The sequence below is a fragment of the Cydia pomonella genome, chromosome 5 (genome assembly GCF_033807575.1).
Source record: "Cydia pomonella isolate Wapato2018A chromosome 5, ilCydPomo1, whole genome shotgun sequence".
In the NCBI taxonomy this organism is placed as follows: domain Eukaryota; kingdom Metazoa; phylum Arthropoda; class Insecta; order Lepidoptera; family Tortricidae; genus Cydia; species Cydia pomonella.
In genome coordinates, this window is record NC_084707.1 from 15,048,925 (window position 1) to 15,068,374 (window position 19,450).

The 19,450-nt window shown below is 34.2% G+C and overlaps 1 protein-coding gene across 2 annotated transcripts in view; it reads right to left on the bottom strand.

Moving 5' to 3' along the window:
- LOC133517800 (LIM/homeobox protein Lhx3) overlaps window positions 1–19,450 on the bottom strand; it is a 74,339-nt gene that overhangs the window by 24,021 nt on the left and 30,868 nt on the right. The window contains exon 1 of one of the 2 annotated variants that reach the window (XM_061851231.1): window positions 4,744–5,755. The exons of the other annotated variant lie outside the window; for it this stretch is intronic. Within the exon in view, the coding sequence (XP_061707215.1) occupies window positions 4,744–4,840 (97 nt within the window). The 5' untranslated portion in view covers window positions 4,841–5,755. Of the gene's footprint in view, window positions 1–4,743; window positions 5,756–19,450 lie in introns of those variants that run through there. 2 annotated transcript variants of the gene reach the window in all.

The following is a 19,450-nucleotide window of genomic DNA, read 5'->3' on the forward strand; positions in this document are numbered from 1 at the left end:
CCTTCGCATTGAAAAAAAAACACAATTTCATTTTTAACTATACCCCTGGATCAATTTCATCAAACGAGCATTTTTGTCTAAATTCCATGGAATTTTGAAATATTTATTTTATATAATTATATGTAATATGATAATTCGTACAAAAGTAAAATAAAGCGATAATACTTCCAAGGTCTACATATTCACAAAATATTGAAAGATTTCATTTTAAAAATTCGGTCTTGGCTCGGAAGTTTTTACTGTCCATAGGAATTGGATTTTGCTGGCACAGGAATTGATTTTCTAAGAATAATTCATATTTAAACCGTATGTTTTATGAATCAAATATTAAAAAAAAAAGTTATAAGATTATTAATGATAATGACCTTTACATTTAAGACCTACTGCTTTTTTTAAATCATCTTACAAAAATATGTATTGACAATAACAATATACATAATGGATATATACAGATGATTACTATAACTAGCTTATATCTAAAATAGGCCCTTGAGGCATTGTACCAAGGATGCTGGTGGCATTTCCTCGTTGTATCGCAATACTGATACGTTGTGCGAGGAAGCCGCCAGCTCTTCGGTCACCAGTTACGTCAACCAGACGTTTCGCGATTTCAAATAACTGATGGCTTAAAAATAAATAATGAAGTTATGTATCTTTTCGAATTAAGTAAGAATTCGTGTTAATTTTTCCTTTGATTATGATAAATGATTGATCATCTTAGTTGATTTTAATTTCATATAATAGATATCGTATGAACATTTGGACAGCCTTTATGTTTGAATATTTATGAATAACATATCTTGTTTTGGTTTTTTAATGAGCTTGGGTATTAGAATCGTAAGTTTAAACGTAAGAATTCGTTCGCATTTGTGGATTCACAGCGAACATATAAAAATATATATTTAGTATGTATGTATTAAATTTCGTATAATAAAGACATATAACATCCATTGTAATAGCGTTTATAATTAAATTAAGATTTCAAATTCCCCTGCCTATAAAACGTGGTATGGAAATTGAATTTCGTAATAAGTAAAATCTAAAATCGAATTTGTATTTTACAGAAGTTACTTTATCCACAATTTACAGATAGAAAAGGGCTATATCAAAAAAGTATTCGTTAATGAAAATATATTTAAAATATATTAATTATTATGGCCATGGAAATTAGATAAAATATGTTGTTCTGTCGTAAATTTCTAGAAACTTCAGTGACTTGTCAAAATTCTATCTATGTTTTCTGTTAGAAGACACAAGAACAAGAAACGGGAAGTGCGGTACAAATCAAGGCTTCACGGGTGATGTTGGATAACTTTGAAATTTGTCAAAAAAAATTACTCTCGGTCTCGAACAAAATTTTAAAACCGATCACATAATGTTGTTTACCGCAAGGAAGTGAATAGTTTATGTGCTAAAGCGATAGCAACTATCATCTAGTTTAAGATTATCATCTAGATTTCATAAAATTACGAATACTTACTAATGTATAGTTTTTCAATTTACCCAAAAGTGTAATTCACGGCACGGAAATGAATTATAGGCCTTTAGGTATTTTTAGTGTTTTATAAAAAGAAATTAGTCAGTGAACTTCCATGGGTCTGATCGAAAAACATGTACACAATAAGAAAAAAAATACCTGGTATGTACCTATATCTTTTGAAACTACCCTACGTTTTTCATCTCGGACACGAAAAAATTCGATTTCTTAAATATCCATTCTGAACTTAGTGGTACCCTGATGTGACTTCAAATCTCAAAAATAATCTATACTTTTTTTTTTTTTTTTAATGTCACCTGAGGCGTCTATGAGGCGCATCGCTAAACTCTTGTATAGCCGACGCGCGCTTGGCCCCTACGACCCACGAGCCCATCGTTTCGACCCCAAACGCCTCAAAAATGTAACCACTGCAAAGGGTGGCAATATTTACGGCGTTTAAAGTCCTGCGGACGCGGCATGCCCAGCATCAATGCTGGTGCCCGGAAGGTGGGACGGCGCGAGGGTGTCTATGCAAGTGGCATCCCAAAGCACCAGCGACATGCTGTTTAGCCTTTTGCCGTCGTCTCTTGCCAGACCAACGGGCTCGATTATGGCCAGAATTTTGACTCCGACAGGAGGCCCTTCGGGTGATGTCGTTGATACTGGCGTGTCGGGGTATACGTCCGGCGCTTCTGCCACAGGAAAGACCATGATGTCCGGGGCTGTATCATGATACCACATCGGCGGCGATGGGGAACGTTTGTTGTAGTCCCTATAAGCAGGCGAGTCGCCAGTCGAAATGTCGAGTTATCTTTTAGGGTTCCTATCGATGGTGAGGGAAGGGCTTGTAACTACAGACCCCACTCCCACTCAGCAGTGGCAAGAAGACGAGCTCGATCTGCCGTACTGGTTGACGTATGAACGAGATTATTCCGTACTAGATGGCAGAGCGGCTTATTAGTCTTTTTTTGCGTAGGGGTTTTTAGATAGGGTAGAATTAGACCAAGCTAAGTTGGCAGCGATTTTGATAGCTGTGCAAGTATAAAATAAACGTCATAATTTCGTAAAAGTTTGACGTTTAAAATATAACACTTACACAGTTTGGGCTATCAAAATCGCTGCCAACTGAGCTTGGTATAACGCTATACATAAATACTAAAAATTATCAACTATAATTATTGACTTAGTACTAGGCAGGCAAGCTCGCCTTAAATCAATTTGTTAAATATGTTTTAGGAGTTTTATTAAAAGTTTTTTAACCCATCTTGGCTTTACAAGTCATCTTCTAGTAAAAAATATTTAGGGAATCCAATAGCACACCCTTACCATTTATATATAGGTATGCTGCCAGCCTAGCCAAGGTGACAATCGCTATCGCTTCGACAACGAAACGCTTTGTCTCTCTATCACTCTGCCATATTAGTGCGACAGTGACAGTTGCGTTTCGACCGCTACGGAGCGTGAGCCATTTGCATGTTGGCTACGCGGCCTCGTCAGATATTATTTAAATTGATGCATTTGATTTTTGTGTAGATTTAAAAGCCAGTTGGACCGAATGCGGTATTTGACTACCTAACGCAACCGACAATTTAATTTTACAAGACGAAGGCAATATTGATTTTATAAGTTATAACCACCACTACCACTACTTAGACTAGATACCTATACCAACATGGAATTAATAGTAGACGAAGGAGATTTTTAGACTTTGAATGTACCTATTTAGCATCTGTAGGTCAAAATTCTTTTCGTTTTCGTTTAATTGAAATTGGATAGAAAGTGTTGTCTAGTTTCTGACCACTCTGTCACGCTTGTACCTATTTGTGTCTTCTGTCAAAGAAATTAAAAAACTCGAGTGCATGTCTTTTTTTTAAATCTCATTTATTTTATAACTTTCTAGCTGTAGATTATAAATGACATGAGAAATTAAAAAGTCGAGTGCATGTCTTTTTTTTAATCTCATTTATTTTATAACTTTCCAGCTGTAGATTATAAATGACATGAGAAATTTAAAAAATAAATTTTATCTTATACAAAAAATACACTTCGTCACATTTTTTGGGAGCAAAAAACAAGAGAATGAAAATATTTTGACCCAGGTATGTAATTTATCATATTGTATGAAAAGGCTTTAGATTAATCTGGTCGATTGCACCAATTGCGTTAACATTAATTTGGTCGATTGCACCAATTCTCTGTCACAGATTCGCTAATTTTACTTGTATGTAAATATAGCTGATCCAGTTTATCTACTCTTATTTGTAACACGGTCTCGGTGTGAAATTAGCAATGTACCTATAGCCGTTAGATTTGTAGCTGGCCCCCAACGGCTTATCCTTTGTCTATTGTTAACTAAAACGGCGCGTGCCACTACCTGCAAAAAAAGGGTCGTATAATTCTAACTGGCACCTGAGCGCGGGCTAGTCAAACACTCAAAAAACCAGTGTAGGTGCGCTCTCCGATAACGCGCCTTTGTTACGCATATCGAGGACACTTTTTAAACTGATTCGGTAGCGTTCGACTCGCCGGCACTCAGTAACAGTATAGGGACCACACAAGAAATCGCAAATTATTTTTGCCATTTGTTCATTTTGAATCTTATTTCAATTACCATAGGAGTTGTAATTAAATAACCGGTTAAAGTGACCGGGTCCTTTTTTATGTGATAGGCGTGATTATATGTATGTGTTTATATGTATAAATCTGTATGTATGTATAAGTATCTTCCACAATTCAATTTACGCCCAAGCCGTAAATATGTCAGTTTGTTCCCTTGTGACACAATCTACTATTTCCGACTACAATATACTTAGGTGTTGTCTGTGCTGGGCCTAAAGCGAACTTTACTACGTACCTAGTACCTACTCGTATCGGCAACTTGTACGCTAGACAACGATTAAATTGATAATACCGCTCAAAATCCCAATTGAATAAAACAAGCTTTAGACCACTCATAATGCATTTTAGGCATAGGGCGTAATAGGCATAAGACATTTTATTTACCTAATTATTTTACTTTTTAACCCAAAAACGAGGTTTATTAAACACTAGATATTTAGCGTTTACGAATATGTTAGCCGCTGTTAACAAATCACCTTTCCGCAGATGCTACTGGCAGGTAAGGGCCGCCACAAAAACCTAGCGTTACTTTCCATTTTGACACTATTTTTTAATTACCTACCTCTAACCTTACCTACACTAACTAAAAACTCTAAGACACCACACTATGAACTCAATGTAAACAAAACACGCGCGCCACTACGTACACAGGAACACTTCGGGCAGGTGCTCCAGCTGGATCGGCGGCACGCGCATGTCCTCTATCTCGGCCTCCTCCGCGGGGTACATCATGGTACCCAGCATGGCACACCCGTCCCGTCTCGATGCGACCGGTACACTGAGGGTTCACAACCCCAACCCTCTTATCGCTACCTCTACGCTATTGGCCGCTGCCTTTTCGGCGATAACAGCCACCACGCCCATCGACCAATCCAGGCACAGGCACACCCATCGATCGATTGCAGAAATTTTCGCACAGTTCCATACAAGATATTAAACGCCTGCATTGCTCTAGTGCTTCGCAGACAGGTGTCCGTGGCAATGCTCTTGTATTTTTTGTGGGTACCTTAAAGTTTTTAGCAGTAGTGCTTTCACCCAATATACCTAACCTATTGTGCGCTTCTTCAAACGAAATAATAATTAAAAAATAACTAGACTCAGACCAAGATAAGTTGGCAGCAATTTTGATAACCCAAACAAGACAGAAATTATTGGCACTAAGAAAGTATATTTATTTACTAATTCCAATAATTGCTTGTCGATATTAGTAAGAATATAAAAATATATAATAGTGCGTATATTTTGGGCATGTACTCATGTTTAAAATTTACGTTAACTTTTTATATAGAGGGAGATACCTTTTCTTTGGTAGAGTTCTCGTAGCGAGAGCCGAGTATCTGGTGCAGGCATTTTGTTTGTTTAATTACTCTTATTGATCCAATTGTGCTTATTTTGCAAAAGACCAGCTAAAGAACGGTTTAGGTACCTACACAAACTGGACCTAAACTATTACTATATTATTATTATTCAAATGGGTATTTATATTTTTATTCAAATGGGTTAAGCTTCCTCAGTAGCTAATTTGAGTTTTAGTTTTACCCATGAGGAATATCTGGTAATAAAGAATATAACAGTCTGAAAAAAGTGATTTTTCTATATTAGTACGTAACCACCTAATAATATTACAATTTACCTAGTAGTTTAATTCTAATAATAGCATTATATTTATAATCAACATCTAACATCGATCTTTAAGCTATTTTATCAATAGACCTTATATAAAATAAGATATTTTCGGATTATAACTACATAAAAAATATATCGCGAAACTCTACCTACGTATTAAGTAACATAAAAATAATTTGATTGTACAGTATCACATGATATTTGTCTCTTTTTGCTAATTCCCTGTTTTATAGCGCAAATAACCCGCATAACTTTAACCATATCTTTTTTCTAATAAGAGTAATAATGTATAGAGGTGATATTCCTTATTTTCTAAAACTAGAGTCTAGAAATGTGCATGAAATCTCAATCCTAATCAAATGTATGTGAATCACCGCCGCTGTAAGTTGACAAGTTTTATTAAAAACCTAATGAAAATAATACCTAGTCACGGGTTCTTGATTATTTAAGTAGGTAATTATATTCTTTTAAGGTCTGTATGGATTACACCTAAAGAATAATATGAATATTCTACAAAAAGACGTAGACGGCGTACATACATGGAAAGTAGGTACTACACAACCTACATTTTTCACCTAATTTTATGTATATGTCATACAATATTGACTAAAGTTTCCTTCACTAATAGTCATTTTTAACCAAGTCGTCTTTAAGTTAGAAATTAGTAAAACAATTTGTATAAAATCTCTAATTATGAATTATGATTTTATGAAATTACACACATGTTATATTTTTTACAGGACGTTTTCAACCAACTGAAAATCGAATCGTTCTTCTGCAGGTTTTTTTTTTTACTTTTTTCTGTTTAAATCTAAATAACTAACACAAAAAAACTATTTATTTATCTTATTTCTTTCGATTGTCTTTATCGCACTACTCGATTCTATCAGTATTTAAAACACCTGAAACCAGAAGAAAAATCGTGTTTATTATTTGTTAATAAAGAAAGTAAACAATTCAATATTTATTTTATACAAATGCGTGTGTATTTAAATATAGGTACATTTAAAAACTCAATATTCAAAATATGGTTTCCAAGTCGTGGCTAGAAAAGTGTACTATATATTACCTACTATAGTATATTTACGTAATCAAAAACGAATTATTTGTTTATTAACATAGCAAACAAATTGTATTAAGTACATGTCTGCGGTAGTTAAGAATACCTATCTACCAAAGTTTATTGTATCAAATGGAACAAAAATAGCAGATAAGGCAAAAACATATTGTTACAGAACTTTTTTTGTATCAGGTATGTTTTTTACAAAACTATATAAAACACACACAATGAGTTAAAATACACAAAACATAACAACTATAATAAATGTAATTATGTTTATTAATAGTATTATATTGTCATAATTGAACATTATATATGTAGGTACCTAACATGACGATTCTACATGGGCACCTAAGTTTAAGATTACGAACAACAACAGTTGAATAGTCACTCAAAAGTTAAGCTCGACTTGGTGGGGGCACTGCCGTGCCCCCAGATAGCAGTCTAACAGCGGCAGCGGCCGGCAACAACACAAACAGAAAAATAGTAGTTAGAAGTTGCCAACCAAAGTAAAAGTTAAAAGCAATTTTTCCAAAGCGATTTGAGTAGGTATTAGGTTCGCATTCTCATGTATCACTTTTATTGCACTTAGTATTACTTAGTTGCGTACTATCATTATTACATTTATTAATATGGCGAGAAAATAGTAACAAACATTTTGCTACTTGTTTAATCAAACAGTTTGGGATAAATAAAATATATACTCCATCACCTACTAAAAAATTTTGGCTATGCAAAATATAGCAAAAATTAATATAAATATAAATAAATTGACTAATTTAATACTATGTTCGAGACAGCAATCACGGTTTTGGGTTCAATTGTGTATAAACTTCACTTTTACTCTAAGAACGCGGACACTATCTCCTATCTATCTCTATCTTAACAAAAATACTTTCTCCAACATAACACCCGTCACTTACAAAACTTCAATGATTGTTATATAGACAAATAGTTATATAGATATGATAGACAGAAGAATTGAAAAACATTAAATATAAATCAAGTGTGTCGATAATGAGTTTTTGTAATTTGACATCGTCATACTCGTAATAGTCATGTAATCTGTATATAATATTTGCATATTATATGATATAAATTTTCAGTGTAAGCCATAAAAAGGTATAGCTTTCACTTTTGTAATCAGCACAAACACAATATATTACGTTAAAACTTTAAAAAAATATTTCATAAAAACAAACTAACAAGGTCCAGCGTCGAGCTCCATAAAAAAACACAGGCACTATAAATCTGTTAGGCTGGTCTAGGCCCGGGTCAACCGTGACCGGGGCTTAGTGTTGCAAGAACAATAAATTATACAAGTGAGCGCAAGGGCATCCGTGCGTTTGCGACTTTATGTGCCCATAAATCACGCTACTAGCGTTACTTCTTCCGCCCTACGACTGAACTTGTCCGACGACGTAGCGCTACAAACTTCTGATTGCTTGTGTACGACGCGAAACATTGCACGATAATTTATTTCGCTTGCTATCGCTTCTTATCCTTATTATCTTACAATAACTAGTTCGCTTTTTTGCAAGTTTTGTTTTTGATGACTTTTTTTACCAAAAATTGTATGGAATCGTGTTTTTTATTCAGCTCAGTTAATTTCACCAGTATTCAAATTAACTCCATTTTGGAGATAATCAATGTTTTTTTTTTTCTGAATGATAAGGCCCTTAAGAGTGTGTATAGTTGCCTTAAGGCCTGTTTGCATATTGATTAATGTTTAGTACGAGTTTGCTACTAAACGGAAGAATGGATACAATCCAGAGAGGAAAATGTGGAGAACGTTTGTATGGAAAATAACTAATTCCCTACTATCGCCGTATCGCCACAAGCCTCAATTGTATAGCTAATAATATTTTGTCTTATATTTCATTTTAGCTATGTATTTGTACGAAAGGGATATAAACAATAATTCGTTCAAAATTCTTTTCGGTTCTTGTGTTTTGTCTCCAAAAAAATGTGACGGAGTGAAGCTTTTTGTACGGGGTGAAATTTAGTTTTAAATTTTTCTTATGAGAATTATAACCTACAGCTAGAAATAAATGCAATACCGCTCAGCTTTGTTTTTTATTTGATAAAAAACAAAAAAAGAAGCGTGACAGAGTGATCACTCATCGAGGCATGTAAACGGCCCGATTCGAAGAATGATAAAGACACGTTTAAAATCTTATAAAGATTTTTAAAAGATCGCTAACTAAACGACATGTCAAAGTTGACGTTTATTTCGATTCCGCTGTGGTCCCAATAAAATCTATCTACGATATTTCTAACGTCAAAGTGACATTTGTTGCCCGAATCAAGCTGCTTTTGTCAGTTATACGACATACAAGCGATATCTAAATGAGAACTTATCTAAACCAGAACTTATCGATATCGTATTTCATTCTTCGAATCGAGCCAAAAGTTAACTGAATAATGGGGTAAAACTTATATAGTATGCGCACCTCCCATAAATAGTTTTATTATATAATAAACTAGTTATATTAACCTAGTTTTTCATTGTGTCAATAACATGCAAAAAAAACATGAAGAATGGAAAATATTTAGAAGTGGATACATTTTTCTATTTTTATATGGACTATCAGGTGGTATATTTCCCTCTTAAGCAGGTGGGCTACCGCTGTTTCTTCTTTTAGCGGAAACGCAGCTAACCTTTACGAGGATTCATTATACAATTTCTGCGTATCTTCATACTTCTCTGCTAATTTTATGTGTATAATAAATACCTGGGTCAAGGACCATTAGAGAGAAATATAAAATTTGCAAGTAAGTAAATAGTGGTGCTTTGTAGACTATGTATTAAAAACTTCGCATTCGACAGCAAGTTTCGAAATAAAATGTAATTTGAATTTTGGTAAACATTTTTTAATTTGATGAATCCATTTAGTAAATTATTACAGTTCTTAAAGCGATATTATTGGTTTGGCGAAATACTAACTAAAATTTTTTGTAATCAATTAAATTCAAAAAACCAAGTTCAGGTGTTATTGTATATTTATTATTTATTTAGAGTCAGACCAAGCTGAATCGGTAGCGACTGTGCAAGTGTTATTTTAAATGTCACAATTTCATTGAAGTTTGATGTTTAAAATAACACTTGCAAGGTCTGTTCTATCAAAGTCGCTGCCGAATTAGTTAGGTCTGACTCTAGATTTTTTGGGGATGAAAGAAATTGCTTATTTGGTTGATCAACAGTTAATTATATCTATACTCCTTGGAATGGGTACCTAATAGTAGCTAAGTATGCCAAATATCAAATTTTATGCAGCCACACGTCCTAAATATAAACTTTTAAAATATTCTTATTCTAACATGAGAATCGCAACGTAGTCACACAATATTTTCATAAATTGCAGGGAGTGGTCGCGTGCACGCTCCCTAGGGCATCGGCGCGTGCGCGCTAATTGAGGGTTTGCCGTTCTATCCATAAGACAGATTAACAGTACTCTATGTGTGTCTACTTAAAGTTTAAAATTGAATTACCTGCTGCCTTGGGTAGAATAGCAGGACGATACCGCCGCGCCGCACTGTCGAAGCTTCGTGTAAATGCAGTGATCGGATGCGACAGCAGTGCTTTTGGTCGGAAACAATTGGGAAGCACTACCAGTTAAGCAGAGTTTATACGGTGGAGCTTAATCTCGGGAGCGCAGACTCTATACTATGGTATACATGTATTCGTATAAAAGTATCATGTCAATTCGAAAATATACTGACATCAAAATAATATCTAGGTAAATAATGTCATTTAGTTATAGCGCATTTTAACATATCTGCGCGTCATGGTGGATAACTCGAACTATAGAACGTATCTTAGGGAAAATAAATGATTTGCGCAGCACAGCTTTATATTAAATTAAAATCATTTGCAGTTTATTTCCATTTCATCGTGAAGAGTATTTTTGACTTAGAAATTGAAAATTTAAGACCATAAGTAAATAACATTTAAATGATTGATAATCATTGCACTGGCTTGAACCAGTTATGACTGTATTTGTACGAGATACGGCGTCAGGTACGAATATACTTACTGTAATAAGATTAAGATCCACCTCGGCTCAGAAAGCACGCTTCCTATCCGGGTCTATGCGAAAACACCCACTGTTATCAACTGTAAAAACCCACTATCTCTCTAATTAAAGGCTTATCTTATAGTTCATCGCTTGAATCGGATATTTTTGGATATTACTCATCGTGAGTACAAAAATTATCTCTATTATGAATAAACAATTGCTCATTTGGCATGTGCTTGATATACATACAGTAGTCTGGGTTATGGATTCAAGCTTTTCCATTATGTTGACTAACCGTGTGTTTGATAACAACGATTATATCCTTTTCCCATTCCGATACATGTAGTGATAACGGAAATATGATAAGTATTATCAGATTGGTGGCGTTTCACATTTTATTTTGACCGTTGACGTCATTTTGGCAGGGCACCGATTGCGCAAGGTTTTTAAGAATTCTTATACTAATAAGAGCCTCGGTAGAGAGTACCATTTTGTACCTTTTGGCGTTGAAACCCTAGGTCCATGGGGTCCCAGCGCGCAAAAGTTTTTTGGAGAAATCGCGAAACGTCTGGTTGACGTAACTGGTGACCGAAGAGCTGGCGGCTTCCTCGCACAACGTATCAGTATTGCGATACAACGAGGAAATGCCGCCAGCATCCTTGGTACAATGCCTCAAGGGCCTATTTTAGATATAAGCTAGTTATAGTAATCATCTGTATATATCCATTATTTATATTGTTATTGTCAATAAAATAATTTATTTTTACTATTTACTATTAAAGTTTCATTATCTTTGCATTTTCTCATCATTTTTAGCATAACTTTTAAAGCTCAAAGTGCTGTCTTGTGTATTGGAGCTATCAAGTACCTGTGGAGTACTTTAACTGCATAACTCGATTTATTCGTTGGTCAATAGGGACCCAACGTATTTTTTTTTTCATTTGTTAGGGACCACCAAGTTGTCACAATTGTTTCCTAGTAAATTTTTTCGAACATACACTTTCCATACATTTATTATACATTTTCCGAAAATCCTGAATAGTAGGTAGTTGCTACTGGAAACACATTTCAAGTGTATGTATTTTAAAGAAAGGTTGAAAGCATTACCTGCTAAATGGTTGAATGGTACTTTGTGAAAGAAAAAATATTTCATCCTAAAATAATATATAGGTAATTGCGACTTAATACAAAATTAGGAGCACGTTGCAGGTCTCGACGTCTCGAGTCTATATTTGATGAACTCAACTCGCACTTAAAAAATACATTTTTTTTTAATAAATTTAAAGTTACAAGCAACAAGAAATTTTTGATTCACGGTTAATATTAAAGATTACAAGCCAAATATTTAAACGCAAGATTTGAAAAAATACAGTTAAATGAAGATTAATAATAAATAACCCGATGAGTAGACATAATCCATAGAGAAAAACTAAACAATAAAAACTGACTGCTGGCCGTCCACTACTATACGAGATCCACCAGTGTCAACAACTATTTTATTTACCTACTTCAATTTCAAAGAAGGAGGAGATTCTGTATTCGGTTTGGTGTTTTTTTAGTGTGGTCATCATACAATAAACTGACTTAAAAATAGACAAATTTTCTTACTATACAAGTATTATCCTTCAACAATGTTAAAATCTTCTGCTTCTTAAATTTTGTATGGTTAAAGTCTTTGAAAAAATTATCCAAATCGTTTACTCAGGTAATACAGAAAAGACGCCGGTTTTCGAAATTATTGTGACCCACTAATGAATAACTGTCAAGGTTCCACATCCAGTACTGACGATAATGTAGGCACCCTGACTAGAGAGTCAGCTCTCTCTAGATAGTCTAGATCAGGAGTCATCAAATGCGGACCGTGGTCCGTACCCGGACCGGCGACCTACTTTGTGCTGTACATTACATTTGTTGTTGTTGTTGTCCGTCCTAGGGCACCCCGGAGATGCATAGGGCCTCCTCAAGATCCCTCCACGCCGTTCTATTTTGAGCAACCGTAATATCTTTGCCTATTTAATAATCTCAATTAGTAATCGACCGCGATAGTCATTATATTTTAAAAATCGGACCCCTGAAGAAACTCATTGATGATCCCAGGTCTAGTCCACCACGTGATTTACGATAAATCTGCCTGTACGTAAGTGCAGATGAATAGGAGAACGAAATTTGTCCCACACTAATGTCTGCCCTGCATAATCGACAAACACAATATTGTCGACAAATACACAGTGACGCTTGCATGGGCGTGTATCAAGTTACTGGGAAACTACGCTTATCGCCGCAATCGCTACCAGAACTCATCGATTCAAACATCAACCGATTAATTAGTATCATACGATTTTCTCAAAATATCTCCTCTTAATTTATTAAACTAACAGTAGCCACAATTATAATACATATTTTGTACTGCTCAAGCGATAAAGCTTTTATTTAAAAACTGTGAAGTATTTAGACATCCTATTTTTCATGCAAATTATTTTATCTAACTTCAATGTACTATCATTGTAATCGACGTTGTTTGTCACACTTTAAACATAACAACATTCGCAATACATTGCTTCTTAGAATAAACTTTAAAGTGTACTAAAAATAAAAACAATAAGATTTTTTTAAAGTTGCTGTACAAATGTTGGTCTCCTAGAGAAGTACAATTTATTGCTCTTGGTACAGGGCCTACCACCCAGTAGATTAAATTCAAACCGAAATTGAGATAATGAATAATAAACTAACGTACTTATATATAATGTTTTGCCTATCGTATTTAAACAGGCGCTGTTGTTATAACTCCGAATTATCATTTCCTACGGAAGGTAGAACTGAACACACACCTTATCAAAAATCATAGATAACAATGAGCCGTGACCTGATAATACTAAATATCTATAGAAAAATACTTATAAAGTACGTATGATATATTCATATTATTAAAAATGCGATGTATTTCCATTGAACTGATTAGGGCTTTATCGTATATGGTTTACGGTTCGAGTAAGATACTGAAAACTAAGAATCTAGAATAGTAAGATGTTTGCGATACTAATATTTTTTCTTACAAGATACACTACAGCGAAAACACACTCTTTATTTAATAATAAATATGGGTATTGTACGTATAGTTAATAATTTCAACGAAATTAAAATACCTATGTACTTTTGAGTATTCCCTTTAATTTCATTAAATTATCGAAATACCTTTTGCGTATTAAATTTGGCTCCGCACACGCCTCTCAAATGTCCAGAGAGCACCGCTGCTCCGTGTACTGAAAAGTTATACTTATGTTAATGATTCACGATTAAAGACAAGGAATAACGGGAAATACATCAGTATTACGTTCGTATTGCTAATAAATATAATTCTCAAAGCGTTATTTCAAAATTAGTTTTACCTAACCTAACCAAACTTTTTCCTACCTACACTTTATTTTGGTCATTTCCGGTGTGTCTGTTATCTTTAACTGTGTTTAATTATTGCTCCTATGACTCGGTTGACGGGACAATACGTTTAAAAATCAATACTTTTAATGGACAAATCCGTAAAGTTAAATAGGGCATGCGCATAAAATATAACGGCAGAGTAACGTTAGCATAAATAATTGACGCCAAAGTGCCATTCGCGATCCCGCCCGCTGGAAAACGGCGCGATAACTCGATAAAGCTTGCGTTATCTGATTAGGCTGAACCGAAAAATTATATCATTCGGTAATTAGATTAAATTGCAATTTAGAGATGTGCCGCAGGCGGCACGCGCCTCGACAACTTCGTGGTACTCGCATTCGGTAGGGGCTATCTACCCTTTGTATCAAATGACATTGTCGAATTATAGCGACTTTTTTGTACCATTAAGTTTAAGGCTAATAGGTAGTGTGGGATTAAGCCCGTTTTATTTTCTAGTTGGAAATAGATGTAACAATTGAACTTTACCTACTTACAAAACAGAATTTATTTGTAAACTAGGTACATACCTATTGTATATTCATTAAGAGGGAAGAATAGCTTATTGAATCTAAAGAAGTAACGGTAATTTTGTGTATGAAATTCCATTACGGGAGAAAACGTTTTAAACTAACTAAAACATATCACAATTCTTGTTATTATTGTCTATTAAGAGGGAAGTATACTACGTGATTGTCCATTGTCCATACAAAAAGAGATAAACGTTTTTCCCCTTAAATTTTGCATTCTCCATGATTTTTTAGTATGTTATTGACCCAATGAAAAACTAGGTTTATAGGTTTTCCTTTTTTTGCAAAACAAAAAAGAAGTTTTTTTTTTCAAAAAAGCGAAACCTAGATAGAGAGATATGTCTACGCTACGCAGCGTTAACGATTGACATGTTGGCTAAGCACCAGATCAGTAGAATAACGTTACCAACGCGTAGATACTTCGATTAGAGTTACTAACAAGTGGGGCAATCGTGAATTTTATTAAGAGCATAACTAATGAACGCTGGACATTAAATAAAAACTCGTAAAATAGCATGTCGGTGATACTCGTAGCACAGAGCAGTAATATTAAATTATAATATTTGCATAATTTCCCTCTATAACTAAATAAAAAAGAAACCATAAAATCAAAACTAATAAAACAAACTTAACGGACTGTCGTCGCCCCTTCAGACTGCGAGTCACCCCACTTATTAAAATTAATAAGTGGGCCCTCGTCTATATTAATGATCGCGCTGTGTAAATAACGATATAATATATTTGGCAAACAAGGAAAACCAGACCGTGCCCACTACGTAGCCAGACAATTTCGATTGTGGTGTACCAGCAAACAAATACAAAAATATATATCTTTACGTACAATACGTTTTGTATGTTACTTTAATTTAATTTCACTTTTAACAGCATTTTCATTTTACTCGTACAGAGCCCGCTTCATCGTAAATAATCAGTAAATTAACACATTCTATTAGCCTAAAGATTAGAAATCGGAATCGATATCGATCTACTGAGATGTAGGTATTACTTACGCTGCCGCTCCCCTATTTACTACACGAGACCATTTACAAGTAGTTTTTTCTTCTAAATTAAAATTACTTAAGCATAAGTAAATCCATAAAAAAAAAACATTTCAATCTCCTTTCCGAATACGTTACAAATTTAGAACAAAACAACATTAGCACAAAATTTTGTGTTGAAGCACTTCGACTCTTTGATCTAGTTATATTTGCCCAACAGCAAGCCCTCCATGGGGTAACCATAGCTGGGGCAATTTGTTTGCTAAGCAAATACAAACAATAAACGTGCACCAATATATTTGTTTTTCAATTTATTATAACTCGCTCTCCAGACGAAATTGTTGCGGGTAATTTTTAACTCATGATTTTCGATGTTTCAATAAAACGGGCCAAGTGCGAGTCGAACCCCTACTCGAATCGAAGTCCTCCCACTTTACGACCCGTTTCAATATTTTTGGAGCAAATTGTCTGTGACAGACTGGCGGACAGACAGACTAGGGGTCACAAAACCGCTAGTATTTTTGAAAACCGGTTTTTCGGTTTTTGTACATTACAAAACCGGGTTTTCCGGTTTTTCGGTGATTTTTCGGTTTTACATATAAAAAGTGAAAAAAAACTCCATTTTATGAATTTAAACTTTAATATTCAGTCATTTAACAATGGATATTATAAAACTTTTTTATATCTTATAACTATTAGGAACGAAAATTAAAAACAAAATATCTAAAATAATAACCTCCATGCACTTCTGGAACGCAAAATTAACTACAAATAGTTATCATTATAACACAAAACACAAAACATCGTATATTCCTTTTATGAAAGTAAATACTTATTAAATACACTTAACATTTGAGATCAAAATTAATTTCTTTCATAGGTTAAGTTACTAAATTGGAGATCAGTGAAAAAAATAATGTAATTATAATCCCTCTTCTCGCCTTCTTTCAGCCAGGCAATTAAGAATAAATCATTATAATAACCCACATATAGAGATATTCGTTGCAGGGATAAGTTCACATTTGTTTGCACACATATAGTTTTCAATTTTTCATAGTTTGCATTTACCTTGTGGTTCGTACAATAAAAAGTTCGACTGCTAATATTAGACTATTGCTAATAACTTTACTAATTGGTAGGCTAAATCAACTATCAAGGCAAGCGATTATTTTTGGTTTTTCTTTACGAATTGATAATGGGATCTTAGGATAGAGAAAATGTCTAATGTATCCTCACTCAGCGATGTTCTTATCCAACGAAAGACCAGAGATGTTGTATTGAAAAACAAACTATACGTAGGGTAGGGCAATTAGCTAATTTTTATTAATTCAATTATATGTTCTATTCTATATTTACTGATAAACTAAAAAGTAGAAATTACAAATAGAAGAAGTTATAAGTAGTAATAAACTGATAATCAAAGTAATACAATACAACTATCAAGTATTTAAGTGTAAAACCGATAAACTCGAAAAACCGGTTTTTTCAAATTTGAAAGCCGGTTTTCTCAATGCACAAAAAACCCGGTTTTTCCGGTTTTTTCGGTTTCGGTGAAACCGGTTTTGTGACCCCTAAGACAGACAGACAGACAGACACATGAATGATTTTATAAGGCTTTCGTTTTTCAATTTGCGTTTTTTTGTGAAATTTTGATTATTTTGAATTCATTAATATTCAGAAGCGCTGGTGGCCTAGCGGTAAAAGCGTGCGACTTGCAATCCGGAGGACTCGGGGTCAAACCCCGGCTTGTACCAATAAGGTTTTTCGGAACTTATGTACGAAATAGCATTTGATATTTACCAGTCGCTTTTCGGTGAAGGAAAACATCGTGAGGAAACCGGACTAATCCCAACAAGGCCTAGTTTACCGTCTGGGTTGGAAGGTCAGATGGCAGTCGCTTTCGTAAAAACTAGTGCCTACGCCATATCTTGGGGTTAGTTGTCAAGCGGACCCCAGGCTCCCATGAGTCGTGGCAAAATTCCGGGACAACGAAAGGAAGAAGAGAACTATTCATTAATATTCAGAGTCAATAGTGGTAGGTAACACAAATTATTTTATGGACGTACGAGTAATGAAGTACATAGTTAATTAATATGAATTAAACGGTTTTTTTTTTAATAGGCGCGGTATTACTTAGGCAGATACATTCCGAGCAGAAAGAGCCCGAAAGTCTTTGATATTTTTAATTCGCCTTACTTTTATAACACTTCCATTTATTTGCACTGATTATGTAACAAAGGAAAGGCTTGTATGAACTTTAGCCACTGAGAATCAAGTTAACAATAGCAAATAAACATTGTTATTTTTAACGAACACATTTTTGTCGGTTAATGAGGTACATTAAGAAGAAAGCGACGTGCTTGAGTTACGTGGCATAAAGGTTTGTGCATATGGTTCACAAATTATAAATGAAACCATAGCAATACCTTGATTATTATTAACAACACACATTTCTGAATTTAGTTAACAATTTAACCACCTTTGCGTATGTTCATTACACTTGATATTTCTGAAAGGTTACACTAAAGACACCTTCTGTCAAATAAAAAAAATGTAATCGGTTCACATAACAGCCGATTTGCTAATAGATGATGCTGTACAAAAATACACTTCACATACTTCTGGTCAATAATCTTTCGTGTTTACAGTTGCATGAGATAATGAAAGTTTGTACTAAAGCCTCATTGCTCGTATTAAATGAATTCGCATTGACCATTTTTTTCCTGTTACCCTGTTTAAAATTTTTTTACCTGTTTAACAAATGTTAATTTGTTAGATAATTTCCTTTATGGATAAGAAAATCAGGTAGGTAGCAGAATAATGTTGGTGTTATTGTAATCAGTATTTCATGGGTTTCTTTATCATAGCCCTGGACGCAACTCCGTGTATTATTCCCAAAAGAAAAGATCTAATAAATGAATTCGAGACAACAGTCAGAACCCGCCCTTAGTCGAGACGCTGCCACTGGATCCAGTAGCTGAAATCGAATCGCGTACGCATGCCTCCCGCGCTATGCTGCGTTTAGTTATGCTGCCTTAAAAGCCTGTACATTGGATAATTATGACAACACAATTTTTATCATGATATTTGGATTATTTGTTTGTTATACTCATCATAATACCTACATGCTTACATAACTTAAGTTCGGGCACGTAATGATTATACCTTAATAAAAATTGTAAAAAATCTAATGATTTTAACACAAATACTCCAACTGCCCAACATACTAAATTAATTTTTTCACGTCAGCAGCTCGAACAAGGGTAATTTGCTGCTTAAAAACTGAGCAAAATCGCATTTTGCTCACCGAGTGAGACAAAATAACATTTAAGTGACCTTTAGATTCGAATGTCATTTCAACGTGCGGGGCCTAATACAAGTTCGAAATATTTGGATTTTATTGTCTTTATATATCCCTTTCACGTCATTAGCAAAAAGAAAGAGACAAAAAGTGCATACGTAATTCAACGGTATATTGACGGTTTATAATAGACCCCTGAAATAAGTCAGACCGCATCGTTCCAAAACACCCTACCAGTCTTCATTCGTAATAATTAATTAATAAAATAAAAGTTAAAATTTAATAAAAACACCATATTTTACGTATTTTATTATACAATCAAAACAATGAACTTATACAAATTTGCGCAATTGTTACGTAGTAAATAATTCGACTTAACTACTTTTAA